This window comes from Sminthopsis crassicaudata, chromosome 2 (assembly GCF_048593235.1).
Source record: "Sminthopsis crassicaudata isolate SCR6 chromosome 2, ASM4859323v1, whole genome shotgun sequence".
In the NCBI taxonomy this organism is placed as follows: Eukaryota; Metazoa; Chordata; class Mammalia; order Dasyuromorphia; family Dasyuridae; genus Sminthopsis; species Sminthopsis crassicaudata.
In genome coordinates, this window is record NC_133618.1 from 315,140,481 (window position 1) to 315,158,167 (window position 17,687).

At 35.0% G+C, this 17,687-nt stretch overlaps 1 protein-coding gene across 1 annotated transcript in view; it reads right to left on the bottom strand.

The window, feature by feature from the left end:
• Nucleotides 1-17,266, bottom strand: part of BBOF1 (basal body orientation factor 1) — a 73,125-nt gene extending 55,859 nt beyond the window's left edge. Inside the window, exons 1-4 of the mRNA XM_074284792.1 lie at nt 17,145-17,266; nt 14,281-14,509; nt 12,073-12,138; nt 10,421-10,564 (exon numbers count right to left, since the gene is read on the bottom strand). Coding sequence (XP_074140893.1) covers nt 10,421-10,564; nt 12,073-12,138; nt 14,281-14,509; nt 17,145-17,266 — 561 coding nt within the window. The remainder of the gene's footprint in view (nt 1-10,420; nt 10,565-12,072; nt 12,139-14,280; nt 14,510-17,144) is intronic.
• Nucleotides 17,267-17,687: the final 421 nt, after the last annotated feature.

Sequence of the window (17,687 nt, forward strand, 5' to 3'; positions counted from 1 at the left end):
CCAAGAGCTCCAGTCATTCACAAGTGCCTGCAGACAGCAGCATCTCTGGCTTACTACTTCTATATTCACAAATTACTACTTCCTTCATGCTCAGTACTGCATCTCAGCAGCACAGCTGGGCCTGGCATTCCTAAGCAACCAAAGTTCCCTCAGTCTTCCTGGACTCAGACATTGGACTTGGCAGTTGGGGAGGTGATAAGTCTCTGTGGTTCCTACTAAGGCTTTAGCCATACTCATCTAGTCCCAGTACTCCCCTCTTGGCTGGCCTGGAGGTGTTTAAAGCATAGTGGGGTCTTTCTTTGGGAAGACCCCTGCTCTGCCCCAAGTAGTCTTAGAAAATTTTCACCAGACTATATTCGTCCTGAAGTGCAAATTTGTTCTGTTGTGGGTGAAATCTGGAGAGCTTAAAATTTACTGACCTACTCTACCATATTCCTGGAATCCACCCACATATGCCTTCTTAATGGGAGTTGGAGATAGGGAGGAAGGGAGAGAATCTGGAGCTCAAAGTTTTAAAAACAAATGTAAAAAATTGTTTTACATATAACTGGGGAAAATTAAAATATCAAATAAAAAGATATCCCCAAACTACACCTTCATGGAGAAGAGAAATACACAGGTATTATACACTGTACATGCTTTTGGTCTTTTTCAATGGTTCTATTTATTTTTTTTCCTCTCTAAAAATATTATCATATGGAATGGCCTTTTAGAAGGGAAGGAGAAGCTACACTTAAGATACTATGATGATCTTATGATGAAACAGAGTATCAATAAAAACTTATTTTTAAAAAAGGAAAAAACCCACAAGATATGTACTAGATAATACAAGGTTAATGAAAAGTGATAAATTAAGATGACACTAAGGTTTCAAACCCAAATAAATAGGTGGTGCCCTCAACAGAAATAGGAAAATTCAGGAAAGGGACAGGATATGGATCAAAGTTAATGAATTCTTTTGGAATATAGTGAATTTGCAATACTCTCAGGACAGTTCAATATATTCAACTGACAGTTGCTGATGCAGGATTGGAACTCAGAAGAAAAAGAGATCTGAATATACAGATTTTGGAGTCATTTGCATAGAAATGATAAACTAATGGGAGCTCATGAGGTCAATAAGTGAAAAGTGTGAAATAAGAAGGGAAGAGGGCCTAGGATAAAGCCTTGTAGTAAATTCGCAATTAAAACAAGTAGATGATGTTCAAAGAAAACAATTTATACAATAACAACAATACTATTGTGACTAATTTTGAAAGACACAAATTCTGTACTACACAATGACCAGCCACAATTCCAGAGAATTCACAATGAAAGTTGGACCTAAAAGTATAGATTAAGACCAGAATGAAAACAATTTTTTTTTATGGCAAGCTCAAAGGGCTTGCTATGGGTGTAGCTGAAGTAAAGTGGAGTATATAAGAGTGATTAGTTTGAATCTGAATGGTTTAGGTGCTTGTGAGAATATCAACATTTATGTGGAAGCCACCTAATATAAGGATAGAAATTGGGATTGAGAGGAAGACTTAAGCCAAGCCTTGAATTTATTAAAAAAAAAAAAAAAAAGGGGGGGGGTGAGAAAATGTCCTGGCACATGTAGAACTACCAGGATCTAGATTTAGTGATAAATTTGGGTAGAGTGAAACCCAAAGGAGAAGTGGCTGCTGAGTGATGGCAGTAATAGGAAAGTCTGGAAGTGGTACTAAGGAAGGAGGTAAGGACTATTCTACTTTTCCCTCTGTAACAAATGAGTTAAAGAGAGAAGGCACAATCTGAACTAGAAAAAAAGGTAAGACTCAGGTGAAAAAAGGATATTAATGTATAATTTACTTAAGTACCTGTTTCCCAATTGATAACTGGTTAAAGGATATGAATAATTTTCAGACAAAATTAAAGCAATCCATAGTCATATGAAAAAATGCTCTAAATCAGTATTGATTGGAGAAATGCAAATCAAAACAATTCTTGAGGTATCACCTTACACCTCTTATATTGACACCTCACATTGATAGGAAAAGATAATGATAAATATTGGAGGGATATGGAAAAACTAGAACACTAATGCATTATTGGTAGAGTTGTGAAATGATCCAACCATTCTGGAAAGCAATCTGGAATGCCCAGACAGTTATAAAACATGCTCTTTGATCCAGCAGTTCCATAATTGGATCTGTATCCCAAGAAATCATAAAGGAGGGAAAAGAACTCACATATGCAACAATGTTTGTAGTGGCTCTTGGAAAATGAGTATATGCCCATCAGTTGGGGAATGGCTAAATAAGTACCTATGAAGGTAATGGAATATTATTGTTCCATAAAAAATGATGAATAGGATGGTTTTATAAAGTCCAGGAAAGATTTATATGAATTGATGCTGAGTAAAACAAGCAGAACCAGGAATACATTGTTCACAGTAACATCAAGAATGTACAATCAACTATGAAAGACTTGGTTCTTTCAGAGATCCAAGGCATTTCCAATAAACTTTAGATAGAAAATGCCATCTACATTCAGAAAGATAAGTAGCTTTTTGAATGTAAATCAACATATACTATGTTCACTTTTTTAGTTTTTCCTCTTTCATGGTTTCTCCTTTTATTCTTTTTCTCTCAATATTGTTCACAAAGAAATGTGTATTATACCATGATAAAGTAGGATTTATACCAGGAATGCAGGGCTTGGTTCAATATTAGGAAAACTATCAGTATAATTGGCCAAATTAATAACCAAATTAACAAAAACCACATGATTATCTCAATAGATGCAGAAAAAGCATTTGATAAAATTCAACAACCATTCCTATTAAAAACACTTGAGAGTATAGGAATAAATGAACTCCTCCTTAAAATAATCAGTAGCATCTATTTAAAACTGTCAGTAAGCATCATATGTAATGGGGATAAACTGCAATTCCCAAAAAGATCAGGAGTGAAATAAGATTGCCCATTATCACCATTACTGTTCAGTATTGTATTAGAAATGCTAGCTTTGACAATAAGAGTTGAGAAAGAGATGAAAGGAATTAGAATAGGTAATGAGGAAACCAAATTATCACTCTTTGCTGATATAATGGTATACTTAGACAACCCCAGAGATTCTACTAAAAAGATATTATAAATAATTCACACCTTTAGCAAAGTTGTAGGATGCAAAATAAACCCACATAAGTCATCAGCATTTTTATATATCACCAACAAAATCCAACAGTTAGAGTTACAAAGAGAAATTCCATTTAAAGTAACTACCGATAGTATAAAATATTTAGGAATCATCTATCTGCCAAGGGAAAATCAGAAACTATATGAGCAAAACTACAAAACATTTTCCACACAAATTAAGTCTGATCTAACCAATTGGAAAAATATTAAATGTTCTTGGATAGAGCGAACAAATATAATAAAAATGATAATTCTACCTAATCTATTTATTTAGTGCTATACCAATCAGACTCCCAAAAAACTATTTTAATGACCTAGAAAAAATAACAACAAAGTTCATATGGAAAAACATAAGGTCAAGAATTTCAAGGGAATTAATGAAAAAAAAAATCAAATGAAGGTGGCCTAGCTGTACCTGATCTAAAATTATATTATAAAGCAGTGGTTACCAAAACTATTTGGTATTGGCTAAGAAATAGAGTAGTTTATCAGTGGAATAGGTTAGGTTCAAAGGGAAAAACAGTCAATAACTTTAATAATCTAGTCTTTGACAAACCCAAAGACCCCAGCTTTTGGGATAAAAAATGTTTGACAAAAATTTCTGGGAAAATTGTAAATTAGTATGGTAGAAACTAGGCATTGACCCATACTTAACACCATACACCAACATAAGGTCAAAATGGGTTCATGATCTAGGCATAAAGAATGAGATTATAAATAAATTAAGGGGAACATAGGATAGTTTACCTTTCAGACCTGTGGAAGAGGAAGGAATTTATGACCAAAGAGGAACTAGAGAACATTACTGATCACAAAATAGAAAATTTTGTTTATATCAAATTGAAGAGCTTTTGTACAAACAAAACTAATGCAGACAAGATTAGAAGGGAAGCAATGAACTGGGAAAACATTTTTACAGTCAAAGGTTCTGATAAAGGCCTCATTTCCAAAATATATAGAGAATTGACTCTAATTTATAAGAAATCAAGCTATTCTCCAATTGATAAATAGTCAAAGGATATGAACAGACAATTCTTAGACAAGAAATTGAAATTATTTCTAGCCATATGAAAAGATGCTCCAAGTCATTATTAATCAGAGAAATGCACATTAAGACAACTCTGAGATACCACTACACACCTGTCAGATTGGATAGAATGACAGGGATAGGCAATGCAGAAAGTTGGAAGGGATGTGGGAAAACAGGGACACTGACACATTGTTGGTGAAATTGTAAATACATCTGGCCATTCTGGAGAATGATTTGAAACTATGCTCAAAAAGTTATCAAACTGTGCATACCCTTTGAACCAGCAGTGTTACTACTGGGCTTATATCCCAAAGAGATATTAAAGAAGGGAAAGGGACCTATATGTACAAATATGTTTCTGGAAACCCTTTTCATAGTGGCTAGAAAATGCAAATTGAATGGATGCCCATCAATTAAATAATGGATGAGTAAATTATGACATATGAATGTTATGGAATATTATTGTTCTGTAAGAAATGACCAGCAGGATGAATACAGAGAGGCTTAGAGAGACTTACACAAACTGATGATAAGTGAAATGAGCAGAACCAGGAGATCATTATATACTCCAACAACAATAGTATATGAGGATCAATTCTGATGGAAGTGGCTATCTTCAGCAATGAGGGGATCCAAATCAGTTCAACTGATCTGTGATGAACAGAACCAGCTACATCCAGAGAAAGAACACTGGGAAATGAGTGTGGACCACAATATAGAATTTGCACTCTTTTCTGTTGTTGTTTACTTGCATTTTTGTTTTTCTTCCCAGAAGAAGAATCTTCCCCAGAAGATTCTTTCTAAATCCGATTTTTCTTGTGTAACAATTTAATTATATAAATATGTATACATATATCTAACATACAGTTTAATGTGTTTAACATGTATGGGACTGCCTGCCATCTAGGGGAGGAGGTGAAGGGAAGGAGCGGAAAAGTTGGAACAGAAGTGTTTACAAGGGTCAACTTTGAAAAATTACCTATGCATATGTTTTGTCAATAAAAAGCTATAATGAGGGGAAAAAAGTAAAAATAAAAATGCACAGAATAGAAGAAAGTTCAGAAGGAAAAACAGATTAGAGAAGCAGTTTTAAAAGTAATATGTGTAATTTATGATATACTTTTCTGGGGGTAAGACAATTGGGGTTAAGTGACTTGCCCACAGTCACTCAGCATATACTTTTTTAAATCAAGCATTATGAAATGATGATTCATAGTTTCATCTTTTTTAGTTCTGCTGTATATATGGAATTACTCATTTAGGAATATTTTAGTTGAGCATAAATTATAATTTTTAAATGAACAGAAGGATAAAAGAAAATCAAAGAAAGATTTGAAAGTTTAAAATTTGAATTTATTATATACTTAAAAAAGGAAAAGCAAGATGAATATAACAGAAATTGACAGTTTTCTGAACAATCCTTTTTTTTCTGTTCTACTTTGTACATATAAAAGCCCAAATTTGAGAGAACCAGGAAATAAAAGTGTATCACAAAAGTTAGCACAGGTTTATAAAGAACAAATTACTCAGCTTTTTTTTCCTCTTCCCTTCCTTTTTCTTTTCTTCTCCTCTTTCCCTTACTTCCTTCTTTCCTTCCTTTTTTTGGCTGGGTTAATAGACTGGTCCTACCTACACTCAGGTTGTGTATTCTGATGCTTTTATCACTGAATTTCAGGTTAGGTTCTATTCCAATGTTTTTATCATTGAATTCCAAGTTAATCTAGATTCCCCAGGATTAAGGGAGCTCAGAATCAACAAGTTACACTTAGCTAAAATCAGACTACACACCTCTTATTTAGGAATAAACCTGGGCGGAGCCAAGATGGTGGAGAAGGCACACGTGACTTTCTGAGCTTCTCTCATACCCTCACTACTAATTATTAAATTCAGCCTCAAAAAGAGCGCTTGACTGGTAAAATTCACGAAGACTGAAAAGTGCAATAACTTACCAGCCAAAGATAATCTGGAAGATCGCCAGAAAAGGTTTGTCCTGAGAGATGGGAGCAGACCAGTGCAAGCAGGGATAGAACCAGAAGCTAGTGTTGGAGTGGACAGGGGTGGGGATGGTCTCCGTGGTTGGAAAATTTACAGAGAGGACTCCACCATAGGTTGGCTGCTCTGCTTTGGTTGTAAAGCAGTAGATCAGCAGAGAAATTAAAGCCAAAGGTAGAGGGTACTCTAAAAAATGCTAAAGCCTAATAGGATCTGGCTATATCCACCTAAAACCGGAAGTGACTGACTCAGCACAGCCCACAGCACAGCTGTGAAACTGAATTCAGCAGCATGGGGCTTTTGCTCAGGGCAGTCACAAATCTGCACAGTGAGGGGCTCTGCCTGGGGTAATAGAATTTCTTCAGCATGACTGTGTTCCCCAGGGCAGACACTTTTGGTGTTGTGCAGAGTGCAGGGCAATTGCTAATACCCACAGTGGGCTTTTGCCTGGGGTGCTGATACTTTTGCTACTCAGCCTCTAGCCCCAGGGCAGTCACTAATCCACACAGCGGGGATCTTCTCAGGGCACTTCTGCAACTGGGCCAGTGCTACCCAGGCCTGAGTCACTTTCAGTGCGGAGTTTTTCCCAGAACACTTCCACAGCTCAGCAGCTCTTTGCCTCCCGTTGGCAGGGTAGCTATTGTCCCTATATCTATCCCTGCTCTGCAGAGGAAGCTGGTAACCTCCTTGCCCTGAAGGCAGATCCTAAAGGGTTTTTTTTTTTTGTTTTTTTTTTTTAATGAGTAAAAAAAATCAAAAGGACAATAATAGATAGCTTCTATACATAAAAAGATCAGGTTTTCAACCCCAAGGAGACTAATAGCAGACAATCTCCAGACCAAATCCAGAAAGGAGGATGTAACCTGGTCCCTATCACACAAGGCTCTCCTAGAAGAAACTATACAAAATCTTAAAAGAGCTAGAAGAAAAATGGGGAAAGGAAAGAGAAGCTATGTAAGAGAGTAACAACTTCCTGAAATGTAAAGGTAAAGAACTCCCAGGAAGTGCAGGGAAATAGAATTTGTAAATTGGAAAAGGTAAAGAATTCCCAGGAAAGTAGGATTTGTGAATTGGAAAAAGAAAATAACTCAGTAAAAAAAAAAATTCCATAGAGCAAAACAACTCATTTAAAAACTCAATTGAATATCCACTCACATGAAAGAGTGTTCCAAATCACTACTGATCAGAGAAATGCAAATTAAGACCACTCTGAGATACCACTACACACCTGTCAGATTGGCTAAGATGACAGGAACAAATAACGATGAATGTTGGAGGGGCTGTGGGAAAACTGGGACACTGATACATTGCTGGTGGAGTTGCGAAAGGATCCAGCCATTCTGGAGAGCAATCTGGAATTATGCCCAAAAAGTTATCAAACTGTGCATACCCTTTGACCCAGCAGCGCTACTACTGGGATTATATCCCAAAGAAATACTAAAGAGCGGAAAGAGACATATATGTGCCAAAATGTTTGTGGCAGCTCTTTTTGTTGTAGCTAGAAACTGGAAGATGAATGGATGTCCATCAGTTGGAGAATGGTTGGGTAAATTGTGGTAAATGAAGGTTATGGAATATTATTGCTCTGTAAGAAATGACCAGCAGGAGGAATACAGAGAGGCCTGGAGAGACTTAAATCAACTGATGCTGAGTGAAATGAGCAGAACCAGAAGATCACTGTACACTTCAACAACAATACTGTATGAGGATGTATTCTGATGGAAGTGGAAATCTTCAACATAAAGAAAAACCAACTCACTTCCAGTTGATCAATGATGGACAGAGGTAGCTACACCCAGAGAAGAAACACTGGGAAGTGAATGTAAATTGTTAGCACTAATATCTGTCTGCCCAGGTTACATGTACCTTCGGAATCTAAAGTTTATTGTGCAACAAGAAAATGGTATTTACACACATGTATTGTACCTAGACTATATTGTAACACATGTAAAATGTATGGGATTGCCTGTCATCGGGGGGAGGGAATAGAGGCTGGGGGGGATAATTTGGAAAAATGAATACAAGGGATAATATTATAAAATATATATATATAATAAAAAATTAAAAAATAAAATAAAATAAAATAAAAACTCAATTGGACATATACAAAAAGAAGTAAAAAAAAACCCAAAAAAACAAAAAAAGCTAATGAAGAAAACAACTCATTAAAAATCAGAACTGAAAAAATAGAAATGAATGATTCATTGAGACATCAAGAATCAGTCAAGCAAAACCAAAAAAATTGAAAAATTAGGAAAAATGTTAAATATCTACTTGGAAAAACAATAGACCTGGAAAACAGATCTAGGAGAAATAATCTGAGGATTATTGGACTTCCTGAAAATTATGATGAAAAAAAGAGTCTAGATACTATTTTACAGGAAATCATCAAAGAGAACTGCCCAGATGTAATACAATCAGAAGGTAAAATAGGCATTGAAAGAATTCATTGAACACTTTCTGAAAAAGACCCTAAAAATAAAAAAAAGAATAAACTTAAATAAATTTGGATGAATATCAAGTGAGGAATTGTTGCTTTTTAAATCCCATAGCAACTTTTGAAAATAGTCAAGGCAAGAAGCAGTTATGATTTGCCAGTAAGATGAGTATTGATGTTGATTAATAAAATATTTAAAAAAAACTAGATTAGTATGTCAGGGGAATGTACATCATTTTGTTTTATCCACAACTTTATAAAAAAAAGAAGAGACATGAGCTACATAATAGTAATGCAATTAAAAAGGATTCAGAACTCAGTGAATAAAGACCTAAAAAAGATAGTTAGTAAATCTATGTTAGTCTAGACTGAATAGTGAAGCAGCCTATGGCATTATTTAACATTTTTATCAATAATTTGGGCAAATGCATATGTAATCTGCTATTCTGGGAAATACCACTAATACAGTGAACATCAGCCATAATTTTAAGTCAGGACAATAGGCTAAATCTAGTAAGATAAAAACTTAGTAGTTCTTATAAGGCAAAGAACCTGAAAGGCCCTCAGATATCATCTTAAACAACCCTCTCCTTTTACCCAGACAAGAAAACTGAGGCCCAAAGAATTTCTCCAAACCATAAAGTAACAGAGCCAGGATAGGAATCTGGATCCTTTAACTCCAAATCTAGTAGTTTTCCCCTATTTCTTGATGCCATATTTTAGAAAGCACACTGACAAGCCAGAGAATGAGCAAAAGAAGGTGACAAAGGTGGTGAAGAGACTGGAAATAATGCCATAATAGATCAGGGGCAGGAACAAGGAATATTTGATTTCATCCTGGGAGACAAAACAGATGTCCAAATCTATGAACGACTGTTATATGAAAAAGGATAGACAGCAGAACTAAGAGCAGTGCAAATGATCACTGAGTTTCCTTCTTACTGTGAGATTCTAGGAAAGGGATTGACTTCAGAGTAGGGGACAGAGCAATGATGACCACAGTGAGAGTGGAGTGTTCAGAGAAGCCATCTTGCTATTTCTCATTTCTCATTTCCACCACACCAATTCATAGGCTTTTTTGAGGTTATTTGTATTTAAAAGTGATTGTTTAAGAACAGGTCTCCCTATCTTACCAAGTCTGAAAATATTAAAGTTTCCACCCCACAACTGATCAGCCCCAGAGCTTTGACCTCCTCCATTTCCCTGGGCTGGTTCACTACTCCTTTAACAGGATGGCTCTCCATCCCCAATATCCTGGGGGCTCACTCAATTAGTACCAAACTGAGAACAGACAATACAGCCCAGCCCATTATGACTCATGCAGATGCCAGCCCTCAAGATCTGCTGTCTCAGTTCTCTAGGAGCTGGGATGTTCCACCACAGCCTCCTCAGAAACAACCTCTTCTATGAGATGTTCAAGAATTGTACAAGACAATGGTCTGTCGATTTTTGACTGAAATCAAACCATGAATCTGACAGTACAGATATATGGACTTTTTTTACAGGTTATATTAGTAAATAGGCCATATACGGCCTATCACTCTATGTACTCCATCTAGCACTAAGCTAGAAACAAAGCAGTGTGCATTTTTTGTCTTTGTGTCTCTAAGATTTAGCACAGTCTTTGGCACATGTTAAATGTTAGATAAATGCTTGGTGAATGATAAATCAGTTGATGACTTGCTTTCTCTCAATCTAATGGCCTCTAAATTTACAAAGACAATTATTTGCCCTCTTATAAAATCAAACTTTTAAAATAATAATGAAAATATATGGTTATGATTTTTAAAAAGGAAATCTTACCTCTTCTAATTCTCTTTCTATTTGAGTTTTCCTCCTTTGAAACTGCTTTATTGTTTTCATTTCTATCTGAATTAAGCCAATTTCTTTAGTTTTCTGATTGTATTGCCCTTCCAACTCATTAATTTTATAAGAGTAGTGTTCTTGCTGTAAAGAAGAAATTAAGTTAAGAAAAATTACTGTAAAGTTTTAAGAGTTTCTAAACAAGTTTATTTCTATATGCATTGACATTTTTAAAAATTTAATTTTTATTTTTACTGGAAATTTTTCTAAATTGCATTAGATTTTAAAATACTTATTAATCAGAGAATATTATGAATCAATAATCATTAATCTTATAAGGAAGTGCTGAGGTTACTGAAAAAAGGGATGTGAGGTGTAAAGGAAATTATCAGTTACTCATAGTTCAGCATCTGAGTATAGGAATGAGTGCATTGAGGACATAGTAAAAGCTATACATTAAAGGAGTATATTATGGAAACAAACAATAGTAAAGGAATCTTTCTGTACTGATTCTAATGATATTTGTTAGGTGTATGGGCAGGCATTTGCCAGTTCTGATCACCAACCTAATCAGTTATTGCTCCATGTTTAGATACAGTCTTATTATTGGTTAAGGCCTAAAAGCACTATTTCTACTCTGTCAGAAATTCATGTAGGTCTTTGATATCAAAAGTAGATTCTGGGAGATTTTGATTTATAGGTTAGAGACCCTATGCAAATAATTTAACCATTGTTTGATAGTTTCAATTATCATTATGGATATTAGTTTATATTTTAACGTACAACAACTATAGGAAGAGCTTTTCTTAAGAAGGCATATATCTTCACTCTTTCATAGTTCATGTCTATTTTTTATTTTGCTTTTAGTTGACACTTATTCATTTTTGTTTTTTTCAAGTATGTTCTTAATATACTACTTTTTCACTTCTTAACTGTTGTAGGGTCACAAACAAAATGAGCTTGTGTAGAATAAGAAAGGGCATATAGGTAGTAATGCATATAGAACACTGAGCTTGAAATCAGAAGAATCATCTTCATGAATTCAAATCTGGCCTCAGATATTTCTTGGTTATTTGACCCTGACCATGTCATTTAACTCTATTTGCCCCAGTTTCCTCATCTGTAAAATAATCTGGAAAAGGCAATGGCAAACCACTCCAGAATTTTTGCCAAGAAAACTCCAAGTGGGATCACAAAAAATTGGAGATAACTGAAAAGAATGAACAACAACAAAGTAGAATAAGAGTCACAGGACCCCAGATTTAGAGAAGGATTGTGGAAGTCACCTAGCCCAATGTTTTCATTTTATAGATTAGGAAATCAAGGCCTTAAGAAGTTAAACAACTTTGCCAAAATAACACAGATAAAAAGTAGCAGAGCATGGATTTAAAAGTAAACCATTTTATACAAAGTCAGCTTTCTTTCCACTGACATACACTGCTGCTTTCTGAATCCATAAAATACGTGAATTTCATTTAATGCATACTCTTTGTGACAACTATTTGTGTTGTTCCATGATTTCTTTTTGTTTGTTAGCTTTTGTTTTTTAGGGGGGAAAAACTATTTCAGGTTCTCAATTGGGTTCTAGAATGAGAAGACTATCAGAAACATTACCATTAGCAAAGTAATGTCTCTGTATACAGATTACTCACCAGAAGTTCCTTCTCCATGTCCGATGTGTCTTTTGCATCTACTAACTGTTGTTTCAGTTTTTCAATCTATATAATAACGGAAATGGAGACTTATTAAGGTGAAGAAAATGTTTTACATTGTAATGAAGTTGCCTAACTTTCAAATGCAATTAAAGTCACTAAGTCATTTGTAGAGGATCAAAAAAGTCTGACTTCAAAGAATCCAAATGGATTCTCATATCTGTTTCTACATTCAATTTATTACATTATCTTGTTTGGTCAAAGCATATGATGAAAATCCAGTCTTCCAAAGATATTTATTTAGAAAAGGGGTCAGTGTTTTAGTAGACAAGTTTCTCTGATAAAGGTCTCAATTTCCAAGATATATAAGGGATTCAAATGTGCAAGAATAAGAGCTATTTTCTCAATTACCAAATGAAAAAGTATCAATCAAAGGCAGATATCCAAGCTACTTAATTGATATTTTAAAAACTCAAAATCACTAATTATCAGAGAAATTGAAATTAAAGTAACTCTGAGATTGCCCACATCCATCAAATGACTAAAACCAGAAAATAAATACTTCAAGAGTTAATTGGGAAAAAAACACACCATTTTCTCATGATTTACTTGTTATTCAGAACATTATTTTATATTTTACTACATGGTAATAATGTAATACACTCAAGAGTTATAGAAATATTTCCCCTACAATTAAGACATTATTTCTTTGTTCTCATAATTCATAGCCACCTCTTAGAAGCTAAATCTTGAGAAAAGTCTTTCAAATTTCTCTTAATTACTTAAAAGATGTTTCTAGGATATAATGGAATCACCAATAAGATCAGGAAAAAGTTAATCACTGATGAATGCAATATACTGTATAACTTTTTCTTTCTAGTCTTTGTTTCTTCTGTCTTCATAGAAATCTATGTTTGTAGAAAAACTCAGTTATTATCTGCTAGATAAAAATATGTTTCTAAGGCATACAGAATGCATAGACATATAGAAATATACCTGGCACTGACAGGTATAAATCAATAGCCAATTATATTATTGGTAAATGTATACAAATAAAGGTTTTGTAAGACACAAGAGTATGTCCAAGAATTTTGGAAATAATCATTATGGCTGATCTAAAATGCCACTTTAGAATCAAACATTCTGAGTTCTATGTTCTTTGGAGATGTCCTGTATGGTTACTAGCACATTGTGGTTGTTAACTAAATAAATAACATCAATATTTAATCTCGGTTTTGTAATTCTTTTAAGCTTCCTATTAAAAATAGGAATTGGCTGAATAAATTGCTGCAGTGCTCGGTCAAAAAAAAAAAAAAAAAAAAGGCTTCTTTTCCCAACATTCAACAAAAATGTTAAGCTGGTCAGCATTTTCCCCTATTTTCAAGGTGTTTTTTAGGATTTTGGACTTCCTCCTAAAAAACATCAAAAGATGACTTCAAAAGTATGGAACTGAGACTTGGTTCTTAATTTTTAGAGTTTTTATTTTAACTTTTGCAAAACAGAAATGTACCCTCCCAAATTATGTAAACAAAGTAAGAATGACAGGACAGTTTTGTGTTTTTTATTTCAAAATAAAGAATTTTAAACAATTTATCAATTCAACCAGCCAAAGTGAAAAACAGCTACTGGACAGCTGTATTCAAGCAAAATAAGACCAAAAATTGAAAATTTTCCTAATTGTCATTGTGAATAATCAAACATGTACTTATGCATACTGGCAAATAGATAAGAAAGCCGTAAACAACAGAGGAGATAAAGAAAAAGCTATCTAGTAGCCTTTAAGTTGAGTTCTGTGAAGAGCTTTTTAGCAAATGCAAGTTAATCTACCAGCAAAATCACGATATGCATTCAATAAAATAAGAATAAGGACAACAGGACAGATTTGTATTTTATATTTCAAAATAAACAATTTTAAAGGATTTATCAATTTCATCAGACAGAGTTGAGTGAAGAAGAACTACTGTACAGATATACCCAAGCAAAATTACATTAAAAATTGAAAATTTTCCTGTCTCTGTGAATTATCAAATAAGTATTTATGGCATACTGGAAGAGAAGGAAGAAGGCCCTAAACAACTGAGAAGAGCTATCCTGTAGCTCTTAAGTTCTGTTTGTATACAGAAGAGTTTTTTAACAAATGCAAGTTAGCTACCAGCAAAACTACTATATGTATTCAGTAAAATAAGATTCAAAAGGTTTTCTACATACAATAAGATCTTTTTCTGAATCTTGTCTTTTAATGTAGCTTAATACAGCCATTGTATCTTTCTCCGTTTTGTATTGTTGCTTCTTCAAGTCTTCATTACATTGTGCCAATATCCGAACAGCCTCACGATACCCGTCCCGGGATATTTCTGAGACTTCCAGTTTGGCCTCCCAAAGGGAAGCATTAGCAAGAGCTCTTTCCAATTCTGTTTCCTCCCTTTTTGTCAGTTTCCTGAAAAAGAAGAGTTTATCCATAATCAGTATATTTTCCTCTGTGGGGCATAAATATAATCCTCTAAAATTGATGTTAAGTATCAAAAAACTCAAAGCTTAAAAATGTCTAAAAATACTACATATGCACAAAGAGAGAAAAATTAAAGAAAAAGTAAGGTTTATTTTCGGAAGGAAAGAATTATGAGAATCTCTGATTCCCTTGTACTCAACAGAATCCCTTGTCCTTTCTTTCTTCTTTCCTATTTTACTAATTTATAACCCTGGACAAGCTACTATAACTAATTTCTACAATCCCAATTCAGGATTTCTGGAGAACATAAGAAAAAATGGGCCAGTTGATTTTACCACAAACTCAGTCTAAGCCACGCAGTCCTAAACTTCTCAAATGTCATGAACCTCTGGCAATATGATGCAACTCATGGACCTCTTCTCAGAAAAATGTTCTCATTGTTTGGAGAATTCTGGGCCTGAGGTCAGGAAGACCTAAATCCAAAGCCAGTCTGAGACCCTGATAGTTATGTTCCTGAACAAGTCACTTAACTCAGCTTCAGTTTTCTCATCTTTAAAATAAGCATAATGATACTGACTTCTCAGTGATGCGGGCGATGGCCCCTTTAAAATTCCTTTCTGATTCTCAACCCCCATCCCCTTTAAGATTCCTTTCTGATCCCCAACTCCCATGACTGACCTTTGATTTACAAGACCTGGTCAATCTGCTCAGGTTTCCCAATTCCCACCTGGCGGGTGTTCAGCGAGCAACCAACTTGGGACCTCATCCATAGGCCCCTTTTACCAAATAAAAGAGCTAAGCTGGAATCATCTCTTTGCAGAGGGTCGAAATATGCAAGCAACATGTTTTGCATCACAGACTCTCTGTCCGCCACTTATGGTGTATTCTTTTTTCTATCTAATACCTTTTACTAACCAGACTTTAACCTTACTTCCAAACCCTACAATAAATCTTTTCTATCAATCTAGGTTTTCAGGCCTGTAAATTCCCTTACAGGGGACTCTGCGCCACCACTAGAACACATTTAACTTTGTATCCTTGTGCCGAATCCAAAGGAGTTGCAGGGGAGCTCCATTTGACTCCCTGTACCCTGAACCTGCCACTAGACCTCAATTAATCCTAATTTTATTTAGGTATACCTTATCTAGACCTCATTATCAGGACTGTTGTGAAGATTAAATAAGATAAAAATTGTGGGGGGGGGGGAGGGGGGAAGTGCTCAGTACTTAAAAGTTTTTAGCATAGTACCTATTTATATCGTAAGTGCTATCTATATAAATGTTACCTATTAGTATTATTAAATGCAAAAAATAAAATATATAAGATTACAAAGGAAAACAATTATATTGAAATAGTAATAATATTTTTAAAAATCAAGTTCATAGTCCCAGGTAAACACTTCTTCCCTGTTAGGCCATTTTCCTGCCTCTTAAAACTTTTTTTTATAGTTTTTATATACCAGATATATGCATGGGTAATTTTACAGCATTGACAATTGCCAAACCTTTTGTTCTAATTTTTCCCCTTCTTTCCCTCCCCCCCCCACCAGATGGCAGGTTGACCAATACATGTTACATATGTTAAAAATATAAATTAAATACAATATATGTATACATGTCCAAACAGTTTTTTTGCTGTACAAAAAGAATTGGACTTTGAAATAGTATACAATTAGCCTGTGAAGGAAATCCAAAATGCAGGCGGACAAAATTAGAGGGATTGGGAATTCTATGTAGTGGCTCATAGTCATTTCCCAGAGTTCTTTCCCTGGGTATAGCTGGTTCAGTTCATTATTGCTCTATTGGAACAGATTTGGTTCATCTCATTGTTGGAGAGGGCCACATTTATCAGAATTGATCATCATATAGTATTGTTATTGAAGTATATAATGATCTCCTGGTCCTGCTCATTTCACTCAGCATCAGTTCATGTAAGTCTCTCCAGGCTTTTCTGAAATCATCCTGCTGGTCATTTCTTACAGAATAATAATATTCCATAATATTCATATGCCACAATTTATTCAGTCAATCTCCAATTGATGGGCATCCACATACTTTCCAGTTTCTTGCCACTACAAAGAGGGCTGTCACACACATTCTTGCACATACAGGTCCCTTTCCCTTCTTTAAGATCTCTTTGGGATATAAGCCCAATTGTAACACTGCTGGGTCAAAGGATATGCACAGTTTGAGAACTTTTTGAGCATAGTTCCAAATTGCTCTCCAGAATGGCTGGATGTATTCATAGTTCCACCAACAATGTATCTATCAGTGTCCCTGTTTTCCCACATCCCCTCCAACTTGTGTTATGTTCTTTCCCTGTCATTCTAGCTAATCTGACAGGTGTGTAGTGGTATCTCAGAGTTGTCTTAATTTGGATTTCTCTGATTAATAATGGACTTGGAGCATTTTTTCATATCTGCCTCTTAAAACTTAAAACTACATTCCATAACTTTCCTTTTACTAATTTCAGCAGTTTCTGTATAGTGCTGCTGCTATCTGCCTTACTCCTATTCCTTGCAATCAGAAAACTATGGAGTCATAAAATATTAGATCATATTTCTGCATTTTGGAGCCTTCCAGAGGAAGAATTCCTCTCTTCTAACCTACCTCCATCCCCTTACCTGTGCTGCTTTCTCTTTTGATAAGGGAAAAGTGAAGAGAGCTGCTGCCTCAAAGGTCCACCAGGCTGTCCCAGAGAGCCATCCCAGGTGATGACAACCAACAGAAATGAAAAAAAGGTCATGGTACAAGAGGTAGACAGAAAACAAGCCTCAGATTGCCTCAGTTCTGCTCTTGGGAAACTATTAAACTTAAAGGACAGACAGCTCATGAAATATGCCACTGCTTGGATGACTTTACAAAGGCCTGGAGAGACTTCCATGATTGATGCTAAAGGAAGAGAGTAGAACTAAGAGATTGTACATAGAGGCAACAAGATTATGCGATGATCAGTTCTGATGGAGGCGGCTGTATTCAACAATGAGAGGATTCAGGCCATTTCCAAAGGACTTATAATGGAGAGAGCCATCTACATCCATAAAGAGGACTATGGGGAGTGAATGCAAATCACAACAAAGGATTTTCACTCTTTTTGTTGTTGTTTTCTTGCCCTTTGTTTTTTTTCTCATTTTTTCCTTTTTTCAACTGATTTTTCATGGGCAGCA